The sequence below is a fragment of the Apis mellifera genome, linkage group LG7 (genome assembly GCF_003254395.2).
Source record: "Apis mellifera strain DH4 linkage group LG7, Amel_HAv3.1, whole genome shotgun sequence".
NCBI classification, from domain to species: Eukaryota; Metazoa; Arthropoda; class Insecta; order Hymenoptera; family Apidae; genus Apis; species Apis mellifera.
In genome coordinates this window covers 13701122-13719699 of record NC_037644.1, presented here as the reverse complement: position 1 = coordinate 13719699, position 18578 = coordinate 13701122, and the positions used below count along the sequence as shown (strand labels likewise).

Genomic DNA, 18578 nt, shown 5'->3' with positions numbered 1-18578 from the left:
AATCGAAATAAATATTGTAATATATATTATGATTTAAAATTAAAAATTATAGATGAAAGAACTTTGTATATTTATTTCGATATTATTTATTTTTTTACTATTCAATTCATTATAGAATCGTGATTAGAATCTTGTTAAAAAAAAATTATTTTTCTCTATATACACTTTAATTTACTTTTCGTTTATTTTATGTAAATTTTATTTTATATTTATACAAACAATCAAACAAATTTTTATTTCATGAAAAATGATAACAAAATTTAAACAACTCGATTAATTTATCAGAGTAAGTCACAATGATACACACGCTTATACGATAAAATAATTTTAATCGAACCCATCGCTACCAACGTGTATCTCCATCTTTCGTAGGATGGTGGTTCGGTTGGGTCGATAGAGCCTCTTTCCTTCTCAATCGCTCCCATTACGCGTCGTATATTCTCTTCTCGTCGTGGCATTCTCCCTTCCAGTTCATTCTGCAAAGGGTGGGGAGTAGGAGTATCCGAGCAAGATGGGGAATCGCGAGTTCTGTCAGTGGCCTCTCGGACACGAAAGCGTCGGGTGTTCGAAGGATGGTGTATTCGTTTCGTTTCTCCGTTGCTTTAACATAATTTCACGCGGACGTTAAATTCTTGTGTTTCTTTATATCATTCGATAAGTGCGGCATTCGACGTCGTAGTGTTTCTCGAGGCGATCACAAGGTAATGTGGTACGTGGTACATATTTAAATTGCATCCCGTTCAATGTTATGTTTTTATATTATAGAAGTGCACACTCATATACACGATATACACGATAAGATTCATTTGTATACAAGATTCACGTGAAACGAAAGAATTGTTCTTTACTTTGTACGAAGATTTAGTGGTTTGCTATGGTTGTGATTAAAAAAAAAAAAAAATGATTAAAAAGATAAAGAGGGTTAAATATAGGAAATAAGGTCACTATGTGGATACGTGGATACGAGTGTTTTTATCAGAGAAAATTTGTATTAAAGAATGTTAAACGTAAATATATGGTGACACGAGAACATATAATAGATACGCAATGAGAAAAAGTATTACGGAAATTGTTTTATGGTTAACGAAATTTACCGGAAAAATTCCACAATCGATCGGAAAACTTGAAGGAAATTCGGTCGAAGCTTAAGGCACCTGGTATTGTCTCGAAAGAATCTTATTAGCACCGTGTTTATTTGATGAAAAGAACTTAGTTTCTTTGCGGAAACTAAGTTGAGGGAGAAAAAGATTGTGAGACCGGATACGAATGATAAAAAATGTAACTAAGTTTATGGCGATAAGAATTAATGTAATACAATTATTTTTTCTCGCTTCGGTTAACATAGTTGCAAGTTTGTGTTAATTATCTTTTACTTTTCTTTCTTTTTTTTTTAACTTTGCTTTAAACAATTTTGAAATAAACAAATTTTGAAACATTTCGAAATATTTAGTCGAACGTTGAATCTAATTTTAAATCTAAAATTTAGATCCAATTTAATGTAGATTGTTAAGAATATCAAATATAGATAGAGAGATTTTGATGAATAGCAAATTTTAAACGATGTGTGTCAAGTTTGTCAAATGAATGCTCGATATATCATATACTCTTATAAAATGAGAAATTACGACCGTGCTTAAGAATATAAATAATATTATTGTATAATTGAACAATTTGCAAGAATAAATGGAATTTTTAATGAAATACAAACGATATTGATTAGAAATAGGAAAAGATTTGAAATTACGATCTATTTTAGAATGTAATTTTTTTTTAACTATCAATATTATAAAAATTTTGATGTTTAACCTCTTCAAATTATTTATTTCTTGGCATGAGGAAAATAATTCTATATTTAACAAATTAGTTAGTTCTACTATACTGATTATATAATAAAATTTAAAAATTTATTCTATCCTATGAATTTTTTTCTTTTTAAATAGATATAATTATTATAACAAATAAAAAACTTTCGATATTTGTTGAAATATTTATTTTCAAATTTTCATCTTATAAATCTTATGATTCTTAAATTCTATTTTAATTTAAAAAGTTTATTACACAATAAAAAATAAAAATATTCAAAGTTAGAGAAAGAATATTAGCCTATTATAATCACGTTTTACATATTTATCCTTTCTTTTTCCCTACACGTACGCATAAATATGAACATATCCAGATCCAAACGTGATATCAAATTTCTATCCCCTCGTGTTTAGTTTGCTTCGCGTGAAGTTTACTCGAAATCTTTCTTAGCGCGATTGCAAGGAACGTGTTTACTAAAAAAACAAGCGATCGAAAGCAAAGGTCGCTTCCCTTGTACATGGTACGCACATTAAACGCGTACCGTGATATTCGTTTACCAACACACGGGGAGGGCGAAGTAGTTAGCCTAATCGTTAAGAAAGCGCGCACAACGATACAACGTAATAATGTAAAAGGTTTTCTTCAAGTGGCATATAACCAGCATGTATCGATCTGCCGATTTTAATATTCTTGTTGAATATAATGAAAGGACGCAAATGCATGCAGAGCTCGCAGTTAGTTAATTTTCTTCTCGCTTTAGAGAAAAAAAATATCGAAATATCAAAGTAAAAATAACAGTGAAGAAGAAGAGATATTTTTCTCATTTTATTTTTAAAATCATCGATAAATCAAGATTTTTGAAAGTTAAATGGATTGCACGTGAATCTTTGAAATTCGTGTTTCCCTTCTATTTAAAATTTAAATTGCCCGCTGTCAGTCAGATGAGTTACATTCGTTCGGAAATTTCTATTAGTTCGGGCTCTTGGAATCAATCAAACTTCCACCTATTTCCGTTTTCCTGTAATATGCCCTATCTCTCGGAATATCGACGAATCTTTGGAATTAATAAGCGGGGGAAAGATAAACATTTGACAGTGACAAATGAAAATATTTTTTTCTTCCAAAAACAATGTTAAAAATTTATAATAACAACAAATATAATATGTTAATTAAATTTAATTCTCGAGTTGCAGCAAGATTGAAAGGTCAAACATGCATTTTTGATGAGTTTTGTTATCCTCGTATATTCTAATAAAGATAATAAAGATAATAACGATCTATAATAATTGTAATTTTAATCATCTAATAGATTTTTCAATTTTCTTCCTTCTACAAGAAAGACAGAATTTATTTTGTATTTTCAAAATTTTTAAATCAATATAATATATATATTTAAATTGTTCGATTAAATTTGATTTTTGTTTAAAAACGTTTTTTATAACCGAATTTCCACGAATGTTTTAATAATCGATAACAGACTTAACTGGAGAGTATCTTTCAAAGAGTGGAAGAAATTAACCGAGTTAAAAAGGAAATCGAATGGACCGATGACGACCGCTTCTATAATCGTCCGCTCGAGTCAACCTCGGATGTTTACCGAGTGGCATTACTTATTCCTTTGCGTTGTTTCGCGAAATTTCACGACGAAATCCTCTTTAGCTCTGTGTAGCAAACATGGGAGGCGCGCAAGGGTCGTACTTCTCGTTTCAAGAGCTCTCCCAATCGGACGTTGGAATTAATTAAACCATTTGTGTCTTTTACTCTTGATTTTAGCGCTTTAGATTTACTTTCAGTAAAAACTGTGTGCACAATTTTTTTTACCTAATTATATATTAAGTATTGGTGAAATTTTAAAAATGAAAAATTGAGGAGGGATCAAATATACTTAATTTTGTATAATATATACAAGACAGATACTCTCAATAACAAGAATTTATTTTATTGAAGTAGATTGATTTTGATGAATTTTTGAATAATTTAGATCTATGAATATCTTCCTACTGGAATTCCTTAATTTAGTCTCAATTTAGTCTTCTTCCTAATTAGAATATTAGCTACCACTTCACGTATTACGGATACTTAACTCTTGTTACTCTCTTGTACTTGTATACGACTCGTGATTCATCAAAAAGTTCGCATCAGATCTCAATTTTTACGTAGATTTTTTCAAAAGATAGAGAAGAGTAGTAATATTATGTTTGGTTTATTTTAATTTCTATTCTATGGATTTTTTTTTCTTCGATAAAAAATCGTAAAAGCTGCCAACTAAAATAATTCAGGCACCCTAACATCAATTATGGCAGCTTGTTATCATTCGAAGGCCAAACGTTCCCCCACGAACCTTTTAATTGATCAAAACGAACCCTGAACTGAAACCACTTTTATTAACTCGGTGAATCAATTAAAAGAGGTACTCGAACGTCTATCCAGGGATTCAAATGAGGTTATGTATTCTTAGTTTCCGTACTGCCTCTGTTATTTATTTATCAGCTCGTGTTTCTTCTCGCAACTTCCGCTTCCTTTCCGCTATTTCACGTCGAAAACTCGAATTCATTTCACAAGTTTCTACCGATTCTATATACGTACAAAGTTTCGTTATTATTATAGTAACGTCATACATCTTCCATCTGTATAAGTTTTCATCATCGTTTAAAACAAACGTTGAATCTATCAAAATAATCAAATGCAATATTTTATCCTTTTTTTTTTTTCTTAAAGAGAAATATTTTCTATTAAGTAAAATTATATAAACGTAACGTTGTATATTGTTTGTTATAAAATAACACCGTGTCGTTGAAAAAGTTTGTTTTTGCACTTTTGAAATCGGTATTATAAATATCGGATAAGTTATGTACTAATAAATTGTTTATAAAAATAACCTATACACATTTGTATCAGGATTAGTGCTATGTTTAGTCGAAGCAAGGGATCGCGATAATATATGCGCATCGGAGATGCGCAGAGGATAAATATGTAGCACGAGCTACTCCCACCACTTTCTCCTTTGTTCCACGCACTCGTAACGCTTAACCCTACTGCTGTAAGAGGGGAAACTTGAATACGAGATAATAAACGATTATCCCTTAACCTTAACTGCGGTGACAAAATAATTGCACGAGTAATTACCTCCTCGTCGGCTGAAATATTTCCTCTCCTTTTCCAGTTTTTTTCCTTCTATAATTTACTCTTAATATTTACTCCCGAAACGAGAAACTGTTTTGTAACTTTTATAACGATATTGCAACGGATATATGTATTGTTAATTCGTTGAAAAATCGTTCTGAAAGTTCGAGCCTTTTAAGAGAGGCGGAAATTGTACGGAATATCTTCCGTTTTCGGCGATGCTAGCTAATAGTTGGTAAATTAAATATAAATTTATAGAATTATTTAACCTATGTAAATTTTTTAGAATAGTTTATCATATGGACGTTTAAACAATTCACTTTTCTTTAGGAGCTGGTAATACAACGTTACGTAATGAATATTTGTTTTGTGCTATTTCGGTTCGCGTAAATTTTATTATGAAAATAAATTAGTGTTCGAAAAATAAACAAACATGGTAGAAAATCATAGTATAAATTTTTACATAAAGATCTCTTGAAATTAATAAAGAAACATTGAATGTGTTCGATTAACCTTGAAAAAAATCCTTTTTAACGATGATTCTTTATCGTATGATGATACAATTTATAGGGTATCGCTAATGTTATTTTATTTAGTAAATTTCGAAATATCTAAATCGATATTGATATATTGACCATACATATTAGTATTACAATGTAGAATAATATTAGCGTGTAACAACGTATTAACATTACAAACAACACCTGTCATCACATGTATCCCCTTGAGAACACAAACAAACGCATGTATTACACGTATTACATTTACCAATCAATAAGAGACGTATGTGACGTATGCATGCTGCCAATTCTTCCTTTTACTATTCACTCGTTAATTTCTCTTCCACTTCTTCCACTATAAAGCTAGCATACATCGTTTCTCTACTTCCAACTAAAATTAAATCCATCCTGCAAACGTATCCATTATATTATATTGCACAAATTACTCTGTAAATTCTTTTCTAACACTCTTTTCAACCGTTCTTACAATCTTGTCAATTAATTTTAATCGATAATCACACACAGAGAAAATTCTTCTTCGTAAACTGTTATCGCACTCTTATCAATCCCTAGGAAATATTTATAAATATATTTACAATCTATCGCGTAAAAGTTGTGGATACATGCGCTCGTAAAAGATCCTTCTTCGTTTATCCGTTTTTCCAGCAGCGTAAATTTTATTAAATCATTCGTTCCCGGTCGATCAAATAAAATATATATTAAAACGTACACAATAATTTTTCTCGCAAATATTAAATTTCGAATCTGATTCACGATATAAATTCAATCTCTCGAAAATTACATTTCATTATTCGATAAATATTGACGTGTATACATTAGCAATCGTCGATCAATAAAATTTACCACGCTATTTAATAACCTTCTCCAATCCACCTTTACAAATACTCTCTCTCTCTCTCTCTCTCTCTCTCTCTCTCTCTCTCTCTCTCTCTCTCTCTCTCTCTCTCTCTCTCTCTCTCTAAGCTTTCTCTTCCTCTCTCTCTAAGCTCACTCTCTCTTCCTCTCTCTCTCTCTCTCTCTCTCTCTCTCTCTCTCTCTCTCTCTAAGCTTTTTCTTCCTCTCTCTCTCTCTCTAAGCTTTCTCTTCCTCTCTCTCTAAGCTCACTCTCTCTTCCTCTCTCTCTCTCTCTCTCTCTCTCTCTCTCTCTCTCTCTCTCTCTCTCTCAAGATTAATCTGAAAGAAGCAGAAGGTTTTTAAAAAAACTGTGACCAATCGTAATATCGATTTCGTGATTCGATCGTCGTGATTGATTTTTGTCAATATTTATATATCTCCTGTTAGGATATTCATTTAAACGAAAGAGAGAGAGAAAGATAGAAGCAAGCGTAGCCTGCAAACTTTTAAATTATATATTATACAAAAAAACAAAGAGTTCAGTTGTGGTATTGTGATTGTGTATCAGTTGATCGAATCGAATCGAGTCGAGTCGAGTCGAGTCGAGTCGAGAAGCATGGAGCGAGCGTGGAAGCGTGGTTGAATCGAAGGAGAGGGATCGAGGATCGAGCCGAGTGGAGAGCTCGGGATACGATGCGGCCGGTGGCCGATGCTCCTTAGGTTCGTTGATCCTCCGACGAAATGATGGTGTCGGGATGCGGCGGACTGGCGCACTTCAAGAAGAGATTAAAGGCTCGCGAGCTGGAGCTTCGAAATACGAACCGCGTATTCGGTGGATAAGATGAGCAAGAGCGTCGAGCTACTCGCTGGGGCGGAGGACAGTGAACAGATACAAGCGGGTGAGTTGTTAATGAATCCCGTCGATTTTCTTCTCCCGTTCTTTGATTAATTCTCCCTTGTCGATCGATTGAAATAGATAAGTAAAATCGTTCGATTCTTAATTTTATACATCGAGTTTTAAAACTGTTTGAATAAACTAAGGAATAACGTTGGAAATAAAACGTTGCTTGTTGTGCCTTTATACGAAAGATATTTCTTCGTTTCATCTTTGCGTTCCTGTATTCTCCTTCTTCTTTTTTTATCGTTGCTATTATTTCCTTTGACATTTTGACATCTATCTCTCGAAACCTTTCTCTCTCATTGTCCAAGCTCTTTCTTTCCTTTCTTCGCTTCTTCTTTGCCAAAAGTTCCTTTTTTTCTTCCTTGGAATAGCTTTATAAGTCGTTCCTCTTTTTATTCGTTAGAAAAAAAAATATCCGTAAAATTACTTTCCCAAAGAAGGAGAGAAGATTGATTTGATCCGAGTACGGAAATTTTTCCAATTTCCATCCACGCGTGGTGGATCGTAATTTTGGGAAGATGGAGAGGAAGGAAGCTCGGATGGGGTTGATGGATTGTTTCCAATCGCATTCGGTACACGTGTATTCGATACGTCCACGAGAAATGATCGAAATTGGATCCCTTCGAGTAATTAAGGGAGGAATGATTTTAGTGTAACGAAGCACTATGATTCATGAGCGAAATTTGAAGAGCGAAGGAAAGAGGCTGATGAAAATTATAATGAGAAGATGGATTATTTAGATTACTTTTTATATACGGAAAAATGCTCGACAAATGTATTTTCCAATGAATATCTTTTTTTCATTCTACATTCTATAATATAATAAAACGTCAGATTTTTTTTTTTTAGATATATCTATAACGCAATTCGCGTAGGTGCAAATGTGCCTTTCTTGTATTCCATATAAATCAATAATCGAGCGCCTCTAATTCCCTATGTTATTTCCAATTTATCCCGAGCCTAATGGTTTTGCAGTTAAATGTCATCGTTTGTTCTCATTCCCTTCGTATTTTTAGAACGAATCGGCCGTACGCGAATCTCCCCGCTCAAGATAGCGAATGTCGTGAATTTTCAACACTCGTTCTCGTTACTTATCGATTATATCCGCAATTTCGCTGATCGACCCTTTTTCGCACGGATGAAAACGTGCGACGAAAACATGCTGTGAATGCAACGTAATTGTCCGCGACTGTGCGACAAATTGTGGAACTAACGGAATATCGATCGATGCTATCGACTTCTTCTTTTATAACGATGAATATGAATAAGTAGTTTTAGGAACGTAGAAATTTAATATAGATTTAAGTATCTGAATGAAAATATATTCATCGTATCTTCGTATCGTGGAGAGATAATATTTTCTATATCACATTTTATTGTATAATTTAATTTATACATTTTTACATCATCGAATAAATTTTCCATCGATAAATTCGTCGGGATATATTTTTTTCTTTTTTTGAACGCAGCAAAATCAGAAATTGAATATAATTTTAATATATTAAATATATATATAGAGATATGCCTATCTATCTAATAAATAGATAAATCGTTCAAATAGAGAGTCGTTCTAGATACGTGAGTGGTAGCTTTGTCAAATGTCCCAGTTTCATCCAGACTTTTCATATATTGGAACATATTTGTGAAATCGATATAATAATAATTTTTAGTTTATATATTTAAGTGATATTACTGATTTAAATTTTTTTGTTAATTACTAATTAATAGGAAAGATAAATTGAATCTATTTGAATAAAAATTGAAATTGTATTATAAAATCGTATGTTATATACACGCGTACTTTTGATACATTCTTTAGTTGCATTCTTTTAGATACTGTTTTTTCTATTGCGCATATTCCGGCATCCGTGTTGCGCAGGATCTTCCTTCCTTGCGTGTTCTCTCCTTTTCTTTCTCTTCCGCAATCTTCAGTTCAGTTGTACACTTACCGATTGTCGGTCAGACCATCACAGTCAGTCTCGACATTCATCATTTTTTTTTTCCTCGAGTTAATTTAGTTGCTCGTTTCTTTCTCTCGCATGCGATATTACATTTATATTATAATATCTTTTTCGCTTGTTTTTGCTCTCATGATTCATCATCAAAGTAATTTAAAAACGTTATTTGAAAAATATCAAGGATCAAAGGAAATAAATTGTCAAGTGAATTTCTTATGTGGACAAGTGTTTTTTTTTTTTCAAGATCTCGTTCTCCAGTTACGGATAGGATATTATTAATTTCTCGCAAGGTAATTTCGTCACAACAACAATTTTTTATCTCCGACCATGTACATATTACGTGTATGAATCGAATATGATATAAATTTATGATATCTGCAAGTAACGTTTATCTGCATCTGACCTGACATCAGAGACATCATTTTAACGACTTTGTTTTTCATTAATAATTAAACATTTTCTGAACGCAATAATCATATAATTTATCTTAAAATTTGAATGGATTCTATTAAAATTAGAGAAAATTTCAATTATATATATATAATTCCAAAGACAATGATTTTCTTTTTAATTAAATTAGAAAAACTTTGAACCGGTATAATTTCAAAGATACTGACTTTTTATCAACGAGTGAACGATCATTAGAAGCGCGAAACTTTACCCTTCGAGATGCTTTTTCGTTTATCCCGATAAGATTTCCATTTCCCGAGATATCATCGTGTAAAAAGAAAAGTATTTTTTTACGATTTACCACATCCTCGTCGCTTATCCCGTCCTTTCGTTTGCATCTCCTCTCTCTGATCTATCCCCAAATCCTAGACAAGTAACAGACGAGATTCCTAGAAATTCCTATGTAATTCCTAGACAAACATTTGTACGCATTTCCAGGGAAAAATGTAGGTCACTGCGTCGTGGATCCATTCATGATCTCTGCACCGTGTGTTAAGCGCTATGTGGACACTTTGAGTGGGTTATATCTCGGCAACCGATTGAGATATCGGGATAAATCAAAAAGTGATTTTTCAATGGCACGGTTTTAAACGACAGTGTCTTTTTTTCAAATTTAATATAAAATTATCAACGCAACGAATATAATATTTAAATGGCATTAAATATTTCACAAACCAAGTAGAATCTTATTATTAGCAAATAATGAAAAATTTTCTAAAACGATAAATTATCATTATCATTGTTTAAATTAAAAATTTAAAATCTCTAACATTTCCAATTATAAAAAGTATATTAAAATGAAATTTCTCAAAGATTTCGCAATATTTTTGAAAAAGTTACGAGAAAAATATCCACTCGTACTTTTAAATCTATTTTACCTACCTATATTAATTCGATGAAACTTTATCCCAAACTTCTTTATCGGATGAGAAAATGTGAATGTGGAATCCGTAAGTAAGTAAAAGATTCGATCTTTTTCAGAGAACAGTTTCGTGGAGGAGAGGTCTCGACTGAACTTGAACGGGAGCCGTCAGCTCTCGAAAAGCGCCACGGAGCTCCGGAACAACGACAGCGGTTCGCCGTCACGACGCGGTGAACAAGTCGAGTCGGGTGTCGTCCATCACCATCGCCATCACCGACACGCCACTTCGGTGGCGCAGCGTACGCACATCTTCTTCGCTACCTTGAAAAGCCGGTGGGGTCGCAACAGGAGCAAGGAACGGAAAAAGTCGAAGGATGGCGGGAGCGTCTTACCGCATGGCGGGATCGAGTCCGATTACGCGGCCGATTACTCGTCCGAGCACAGCAAAAGCTCGTCGGCAACGCAGAGCCCAGCCAGGCACTGTCTCAATCATCCGGGTAAGTATTTTTCGTATTCTTTCTCTCGAAAAGAATAATTTGATCGTATTCTTTTATTTGATTATGTATAATTTAACAAGCAAGAGGAAATATTGAAGAAAGATTGATTAATTTTGAATACGACAACTCGTTTATTTATCGTGTATTAGATCGATGTTAAATTGAAAAAGCTTTCGCGCGTGAATTGATCGCTCGCTCGTTTCGTTCAACGGTGTTGCTCGTTGAACTGTTTATTTTTCTCCCTTTTCAATCATTCGGTTTAAAATTGTGTACGAAAGATACGATGTGAAAATATAGCATTTGTCTCTATCGATAAATCAGTTTTGTCGATAAATCAATATTTGTTGAACTGTTGGTAACTTAATTAGGAATAATTTTCACAGAATCACCGTTGGTATGCGGAGGAAGGCAGAATGTCGTGACAAAAGCGGAAGACAGTCCTGGAAAATACAGCGAGGCGCACTCGAAAGGATCGTTGAGCTTCCAGCCGTCGAAAGATTCGAACGAGGAAGCTCGAGGATCGATCAGCCAGGAAGATAGCGCATTTCTCCAGGAGGAACTCGCACGTAGAAGGGAATTGGCGTTGAGGCAGCATGCCTTCTTTCAGCTTCGTTTGCACATCAGAAGAGGGATGAATCTCGTCGCTATGGATAGATGCGGTGAGATAGAAAGTTTTCCTTTCTCTTTTTTTCTCTTATTTCAATCTTCTTTCAAAAATTCTTACCAATTATTACTTTAATAATCCAAATTTTTATTATATAATTAAAATAACGCAATCTATTATTTTTTTCTTTTTTATCTTACATATCGCCCTAATTTTCTCTCCTTTTTTAATTTTCGTTCCCCAAAAGCCACGATATCACCACAAAGACACGACGAGGATGGAATAATATCTTTTGACAGAATTTAGAGGAGAAAAAAAAAAAGAACGAAACATCGATTGTTACGTTTCAGGCGCCAGTGATCCTTACGTGAAAGTGAAAAGCGGAGGTCGATTGTTGCACAAGTCGCGGACCGTTCATCGCGACCTAAATCCAGTTTGGGACGAAAGTGTGACCCTGCCTATAGAGGATCCTTTTCAGCCTCTTACGTTCAAGGTAAATTTTTCCATTGTTCCATTCGTTCGAACAATTAATCCATCGATTATTATTATTATTATTATTATTATTATCACACGCGAATTACCGGTAAATCGACCGCCGTTATGGTATCCTTGTAACGAACTGGCGATTAGGATTATTATTTTCCTTCCAATTTCTTCCAAAACCATTATTGCTATTATTTTATCGAACGAAGAATCTATTTTGTTAAACCGTTCCCATACAATGTCGTTCTTGATAAATTAAAAAAGAAAGGTAATAAAAAAAATTGTATCGATTAGATTTATGGGACGATTTAATGAAAGGAGGAAAAGAGGATGAAATTTTCGTTCGTTCGTTAATAGATCCAGAACGTGGTGGTGGTCGCCGAGATTTTTATCATTTTCTTGCTCTTTCTTTCGAAGCTGGCAAAAGACCTTGGTCGTTTCGACAGGTCTTCGACTATGACTGGGGTCTGCAGGATGACTTCATGGGGGCGGCTCAATTCGACCTCGCGCAGCTCGATCTGGGCCAGCCGCAAGATATCGTGTTGGAGTTGAAGGATCACAATAGGCCGAAACAACACCTAGGCGAAATTTATCTGACCGCCACGCTTTGGCCGAAAAATCAACAGGAGAAAGAGCAGGTATTTCTTTTAACCGATGTTTCATTTTATTTTGATCGATGTTTTTATTTAAAAAAAAATAATGGATCCCTTTTTAATAGTGGATTCCTAATATTTATGCTTGAATAATTTAAAATTCAGTGGATATCTCTCTGCTTCATTCTGGATTTATGATAATTAAACTTTCTGTTGACGGAATAATTAAATAGGATTTCTGGCTCGAGTACAGACTTGTGATTTTATTAGATAGATAATCTTATCAAGATTACACACCTGTTTAAACGAAATTTCGAAGCTTAGTCTTTTTCAATCTGTGTAATATAATATCGAGTTACATAAACGTTACAATACTCGAACGATATCTCGTATATTTTATTTTAATTTTCAAAAAGGATATATTCAATCGTAGAGTTTAAAATCGAGATCGAAATTAAATTATTGAAAAATTTATTACGAATCTGAAAAGATGAAAGTCATGATTAGCGGATCAAATGCAAGATTAGTCTTGCTTTTCACGTACATCCTCTCGTCTTCGCTGTTTCACATCTTTTACCATACGGATTAATCAAGTGGAATCAGTGGAAGATTACGTTCGAATCCTCTTTCAATAAGGAAGTATATTAATGGCACTTAAAATAATCCTTTTCGACGATTCTATGGCTGCAAATTGTGCCATCGTTACGCCGAGGCTGTTGAAAACAGCCAGCATTTCTACATTTGGATGATATGAAAGTATTTCCATATTTTCACGATAGGGGCGACACGAGCGTCGTCCTGCCACTATTGCCAAACGTTATCTTTCTGGCTCGAGTTGCGAACAGAATTTTAAGCATGGAAGGTAACTCGGTGGGAATAAATGAATAATCTATGGGCAATAAAAATGTATTAACGTATAATTTTTTTTTTTAGACGAGCGTAGAGATACATTTCTCGTGCAATGTCTTCTCTTTATCTCGAAAATTCAAAACTCGCTCGATTAATCTTACCTATCGATAATAATAATTTTTAATTATCGTATTTTAATTTATATTAAAATTCGGTATAATGGATTGAATTTTTAAATATCGTATTTTAATTTATATTAAAATTCGATATAATTGATTTCTTCGAGTAAAAAAAAAAAAAATTAATCGATCGATCGATCTATATCGATATCTTCGATTACCAAATTTTCTCGGGGAAACAAATTTGTTCAGATTGATGTGGCGTAAAAGAAACAGCACGCGCTATTTTTGCGCTGTTAATTTTTTCCGATTTTAATTGATGACCGTAAAAAAAAAAGAAAAAGAAAAGAAAAAGGAACGAACAATCCGATGTTTTGGCTGGCAGCAGTGATAGCACGGTATATCGATAAACGATAAGTCCCTTAACTATGAACTTTGACAAGCTGTGCAATTGAAATGCAATCGACGTGAAAGAACGACGTCAAAGTGTTTTGGAAATGGAAAGACGTGTAATACGAACGAATTGCTCGTTTTATTATTAAACCGAGTGGAAGAACTGGTGGAATAGCCCGGTTTATTATTTGCGGTTTGGCAGAAGGATCGTATATAAGATAAATTGTTTCGTTCGTTAAATGTAACCTGGAATTGGAAAAATTGGATAAACTTGTGATGAATAAAAAAAAAAAAAAAGAACTCTTAATTAAAATACGTTATTATTATTATTATTATTATTTACGAGCAAAGAAGTTGCGCAAGGTTGATCTAACCGATCATTATTAGCCTCACACCAGAGGGTTCTGCGTGTCGAGCTTAACGACACAATCAATATTGCCGGTAAAAAGTTGAAGGGGATCACAGGCTTGCGATTACAAGTAGAACGAAGAATCGGATTTTCTAATTTGACCCGAATCATTCTAAAACGATTGAAAAAGATTAAAACGTTAATAGGGATATATATATATATGTTCGATAAGATTGGTTTAAAATAAAAATAAAAAAAGAAAAAAAAAGAAAAAGGAAGAAAAAATTCGACGACCTTTATTGATTCGACTCTTTTATTATCATTCGCGTCATAATTTTTTTTTATCTAGAATTTTTTCGTTTATAAATATGCATGAAGCGAGTATGAATTAATAACCTCGAAAGTGAAATTGATAGACATAATTGGTATCGATTAAGATCATAATTTCGTTGAATTTTTTATGAAAGCATAATTTGAATTTGCTCTTATTAACGATACGTCAATAATGTCGATAAGATGATAAAATTGGGGGGGAAAAAAAATTATTCGCAGAAATATTTTGTCGACACGATTTCTGGGTGTTAATTAATAGAATTGCTTTATGTAACGTTAACGTATATATATTATACGTGTGTGACTAAGTGCATGGATCAAGGATTTTAAAATGAAATTAATGAATCGATCGATTTAAATAAAATCTTTTAAAAAAAAAAATGTTTTAAAAAATTTTAAAACGAGCATCGATGAATAATTTATAAAGATATATGTTTTAATTGTAAAAAAAGTTCGTTATTTGTAATCTGTAATTACATACATGGTAAAAACATGCATGCATTATTCAACATTTCGATAGTAACCAGTATTTAAAATTTTGATTTTATTTAAGCGTGCATCATTCAATTTTGCTTTACGAAACAATTCACATTGTTTTTGAAAGATATGACGTAATACGAATTTGAATATGAAAAAGAATTTATTTATTGGAAAAGAAAATAGAAAAATTCAAATCCGTTAAAAAATTTAATCAATTACATTACGATATAAATAAAAGATCAATTTCAAATATTGTAAAAATAAAAAGAAAGAATAAAGTTGAGAAAAGAAGAGTAACATATTTGAACCACTTTATTTCCAATTATTTGGCCCAACGAAACATTAAAGTTATACGTTCCTACGTATACATATACTTACTTACATCATACACGATATCGTAATGTTTACCTCTTGTTGGGAATGGAGAGGGAAAGAAAGGTTCGGTTGTCGAGTTAAGCTGTATCGTTTAGCAGTCACACAGCGACATTCGAGCAACTACTGTTCTCGCGTTTTCTAAAACAATTTCTTTTTCTTTTTATTTTCCTCTTATTTATTACATTATTTACGTATTTTTATCTATATTTATATCTAATTCGCTTGAAATATTCCGCGATATGAATTTTAAATTGCGAATTAAATTGTAGTTAAATTTAAAATAAAATCGAAATTTATTTTAATTTTCAACGTAAAATTATGCAATATTTCAAAAGAATCCAGAAAGGAAAAAGAAGAAAAATTTTTCTGTGTTAAAAGCAAGTTCGTTTACATAAATCTTTTATCTTCGCGTATTATCAACATCTTCTACGTTACAAAGCAATATGCAATTGTGTGTACAAAAGTGTGTACAAATGAATAGACGGCCGTGAAAAGAAGACACGCAAAATGGAAACAATCGAAAGTCGTTAAATTGCAAAATGGTGTGAAGTGTAGGCTGCAAAGTTGTTAAGTCGAATCTCAGCTTCGAGCACACGTGACCGTCCATGTTTCGATGACTCAGTGACACTAAGTGCTCTGGCAATTTGTACTTGAAGAGCTCGTTTGTGCAGTGTGGCTATCCGAACAAGAATTTTCAAATCGGATTGGAAATTAAGATTTTGATTTTTGCTTTGTGCGTTCGATCCAGATCGATTCCAAAATCGATTGAAGAAACGTGGTCATCCGTATAGGATGAGAAGTTCGTCTGTCTTGCCAACATCGATTCGAATGAAATCGAATGCTATTTGAAGATGTGTTCACGAATGTATTAGCGATTAATGAGAATTTGATGAAACTGTGCGAGTGAGATGCGTGAGAAATTTGATAGAATTTTATATTCTATTCTGCTTGCTCTTAAAGTCTCGTTGATAATTAATGTTAATTTGTGAAAATACGTATGAGAAAAGAAGAAATAAAATATTTTCGACGTAATAAGAGGAAAACAAAAATACGATTTTAAAAGATTTAAAAGCGAATTTAAAAGAACTAAATAAAAGAAGATTTAATTTTAAAAATAATTTAAATTATTAATTGAATTATTAATTGAAGTGAAACTTTTAATGGCATAAATTAAATTTATATTATTGTTGTTATCGCGTGAAACATCAAAAAAGAAGTTGAAAAATATTACGTCAGAAAAAGAGATTCATTCCGTTGAATTTCATTGTTTCCAACTAAAAAAATCTTTCGAAATATAAAAATAACTTCGATGAAGTCGAAAGTTTAAACACGCGAAGTGGAACAGTTTTGCGAGAAATATTTAACTCGATTAAAACTTAGATTTTCCAACTTTTTTTTTTTAGAGAAAAACCAACAATGATCGTAATTACGTTAGCAATTGTGACAAATTCGCGGAGTGGCATAGAGAAACATCAATTAAGTACATGTTTGCGCGTAAATAGCGGAAGAGGCCGTTTATTGGTCACGTAAGTGAAACGAAACGTTACGAAGGAAATATTTTTCAACGGCCAATCGTAGAAACGCGAACGCGTTCGTTCCTTTTGCGTTCGTCCATCTATTCTCTTCCTTCCTATTCCTTATTCGGAATACGGGAACGATGATGGACTCTGAGAAAAAATGCGATCGGACGGTAATCGGAATCGATCAGAACGTGTGTTCGATGAAAGGTTCGAAGGAGGAGACGTCGAATTTTCAAAAGTCGAAATCGCAAGCGGCGGTCGAGGCAGACTCAACGGCGGCAGCCTCGTCGAGCAGAGGGAGCGGTTGTTTCTCGAGGCGCGACAAGGTGACCGATATCCTCGATAAACAATCGTCCACCGATTCCGCGAAAACGTTGAAATCCTCGAGGCTGGGGAACGAGGATAGTCACGAGAATAGATGGAAGAAATTTTGGGACCATCATAGAAACAAATTTCGACAGAGATGCGAGAAGGATCTCGGGACGAGGAATCGTTCGCTCGAGGAGATGACGACCGAGGTGGACGCGGTGTTTCGAAAAGCGATTCGAAACATACGTTTCGACCGATCTTCGGACGAAAGCTGTGCAGAGAAGGATAACAAGAGTGGGAGAGGGAACGTGTCTCAAAGTACGGAGAAATCGTATTTACAGCAACGATCGAGATTGGCTCGTTCGAAGGAGGAAGGTTCTGCGAACAAAATCGAAGAGCAAATCGATGATGGTTCGCCTCTTAAAAACAGGGAAGGGAGAGAGGAGGAGAATACGTCGACTAATTTTCCCCTCCTGGGGATTAATAGAGAGGAGAGGGAGTGGAGTGGAAACACGAAGGCAAAAAATCCTTCGATCAGGAAATGGAGCTCGTTGGAGAATTTATCCATTAACGCGAGAGGGAATTCTTCTTGCGATCGGAACATAGAGGGCCTATCGATCGAAAGAGTAATCGGATGCAAGGAGAAGAGAAGAATAGTGTCTTTGAGGTCTTCGTTGGAAAGGAAAATGGGATCCGTGGAGAGGATGTTGGAGGATCAGATAGAGAAGATATGGGACGAGAAAGTGGAGAAACATCCGTGGTTGTTGCCTATCGACAATTGGATCGTTGATCGTTGCAGATCTTCCCGAAGGTGTTCTTCGGCCGTTCAGAACAGGAGAAACGATAATTTGCACACGGAGGAGGAAGGGAATACGGTGGAGAAAGAACGAGTTGGGGAGAGTTTCGATTCTAAATTTATCGCTTCGGGGACGGGAGACGGAGAGGGAAGGGTGGAGATGAAATTGATTGAATATTCGAAGAAGCCGGAAAGATCGAGGTTCGAAAGTACGAACTTGAATTCGAGATTGAGGAGGGAGGGAGGAGAAGCTTTGGAGGTGAAAGATGTAAAACACTATGACCTGTTGGATAAACTGAGGGACAATGTTAAAGAGAAAATGGAGGATATTCACAGGGTAGATTTTTTAATTTTCTTAAAAACTGTAGAGAAATTGAAAGAGAGAAGAAAAAGAACAATGTACGATGTATTTCAAGAAAAACAAAA

At 33.9% G+C, this 18578-nt stretch overlaps 1 protein-coding gene across 8 annotated transcripts in view; it reads left to right on the top strand.

Annotated features, from left to right (window-relative positions):
- The first annotated feature begins 521 nt into the window (after nucleotides 1-521).
- Nucleotides 522-18578, top strand: part of LOC408906 (multiple C2 and transmembrane domain-containing protein) — a 28109-nt gene continuing 10052 nt past the window's right edge. For 2 of the 8 annotated variants that reach the window (XM_016913174.2, XM_016913172.2), the window contains exons 1-6: nucleotides 522-701; nucleotides 6850-7180; nucleotides 10572-10949; nucleotides 11333-11608; nucleotides 11904-12046; nucleotides 12483-12674. In XM_016913174.2, the coding sequence (XP_016768663.2) occupies nucleotides 7123-7180; nucleotides 10572-10949; nucleotides 11333-11608; nucleotides 11904-12046; nucleotides 12483-12674 (1047 nt within the window). In that variant the 5' untranslated portion in view covers nucleotides 522-701; nucleotides 6850-7122. Of the gene's footprint in view, nucleotides 710-6849; nucleotides 7181-10571; nucleotides 10950-11332; nucleotides 11609-11903; nucleotides 12047-12453; nucleotides 12675-16690; nucleotides 18490-18578 lie in introns of those variants that run through there. The other 6 variants (XM_016913173.2, XM_016913177.2, XM_016913175.2 and 3 more) reach the window with 6 other exon arrangements.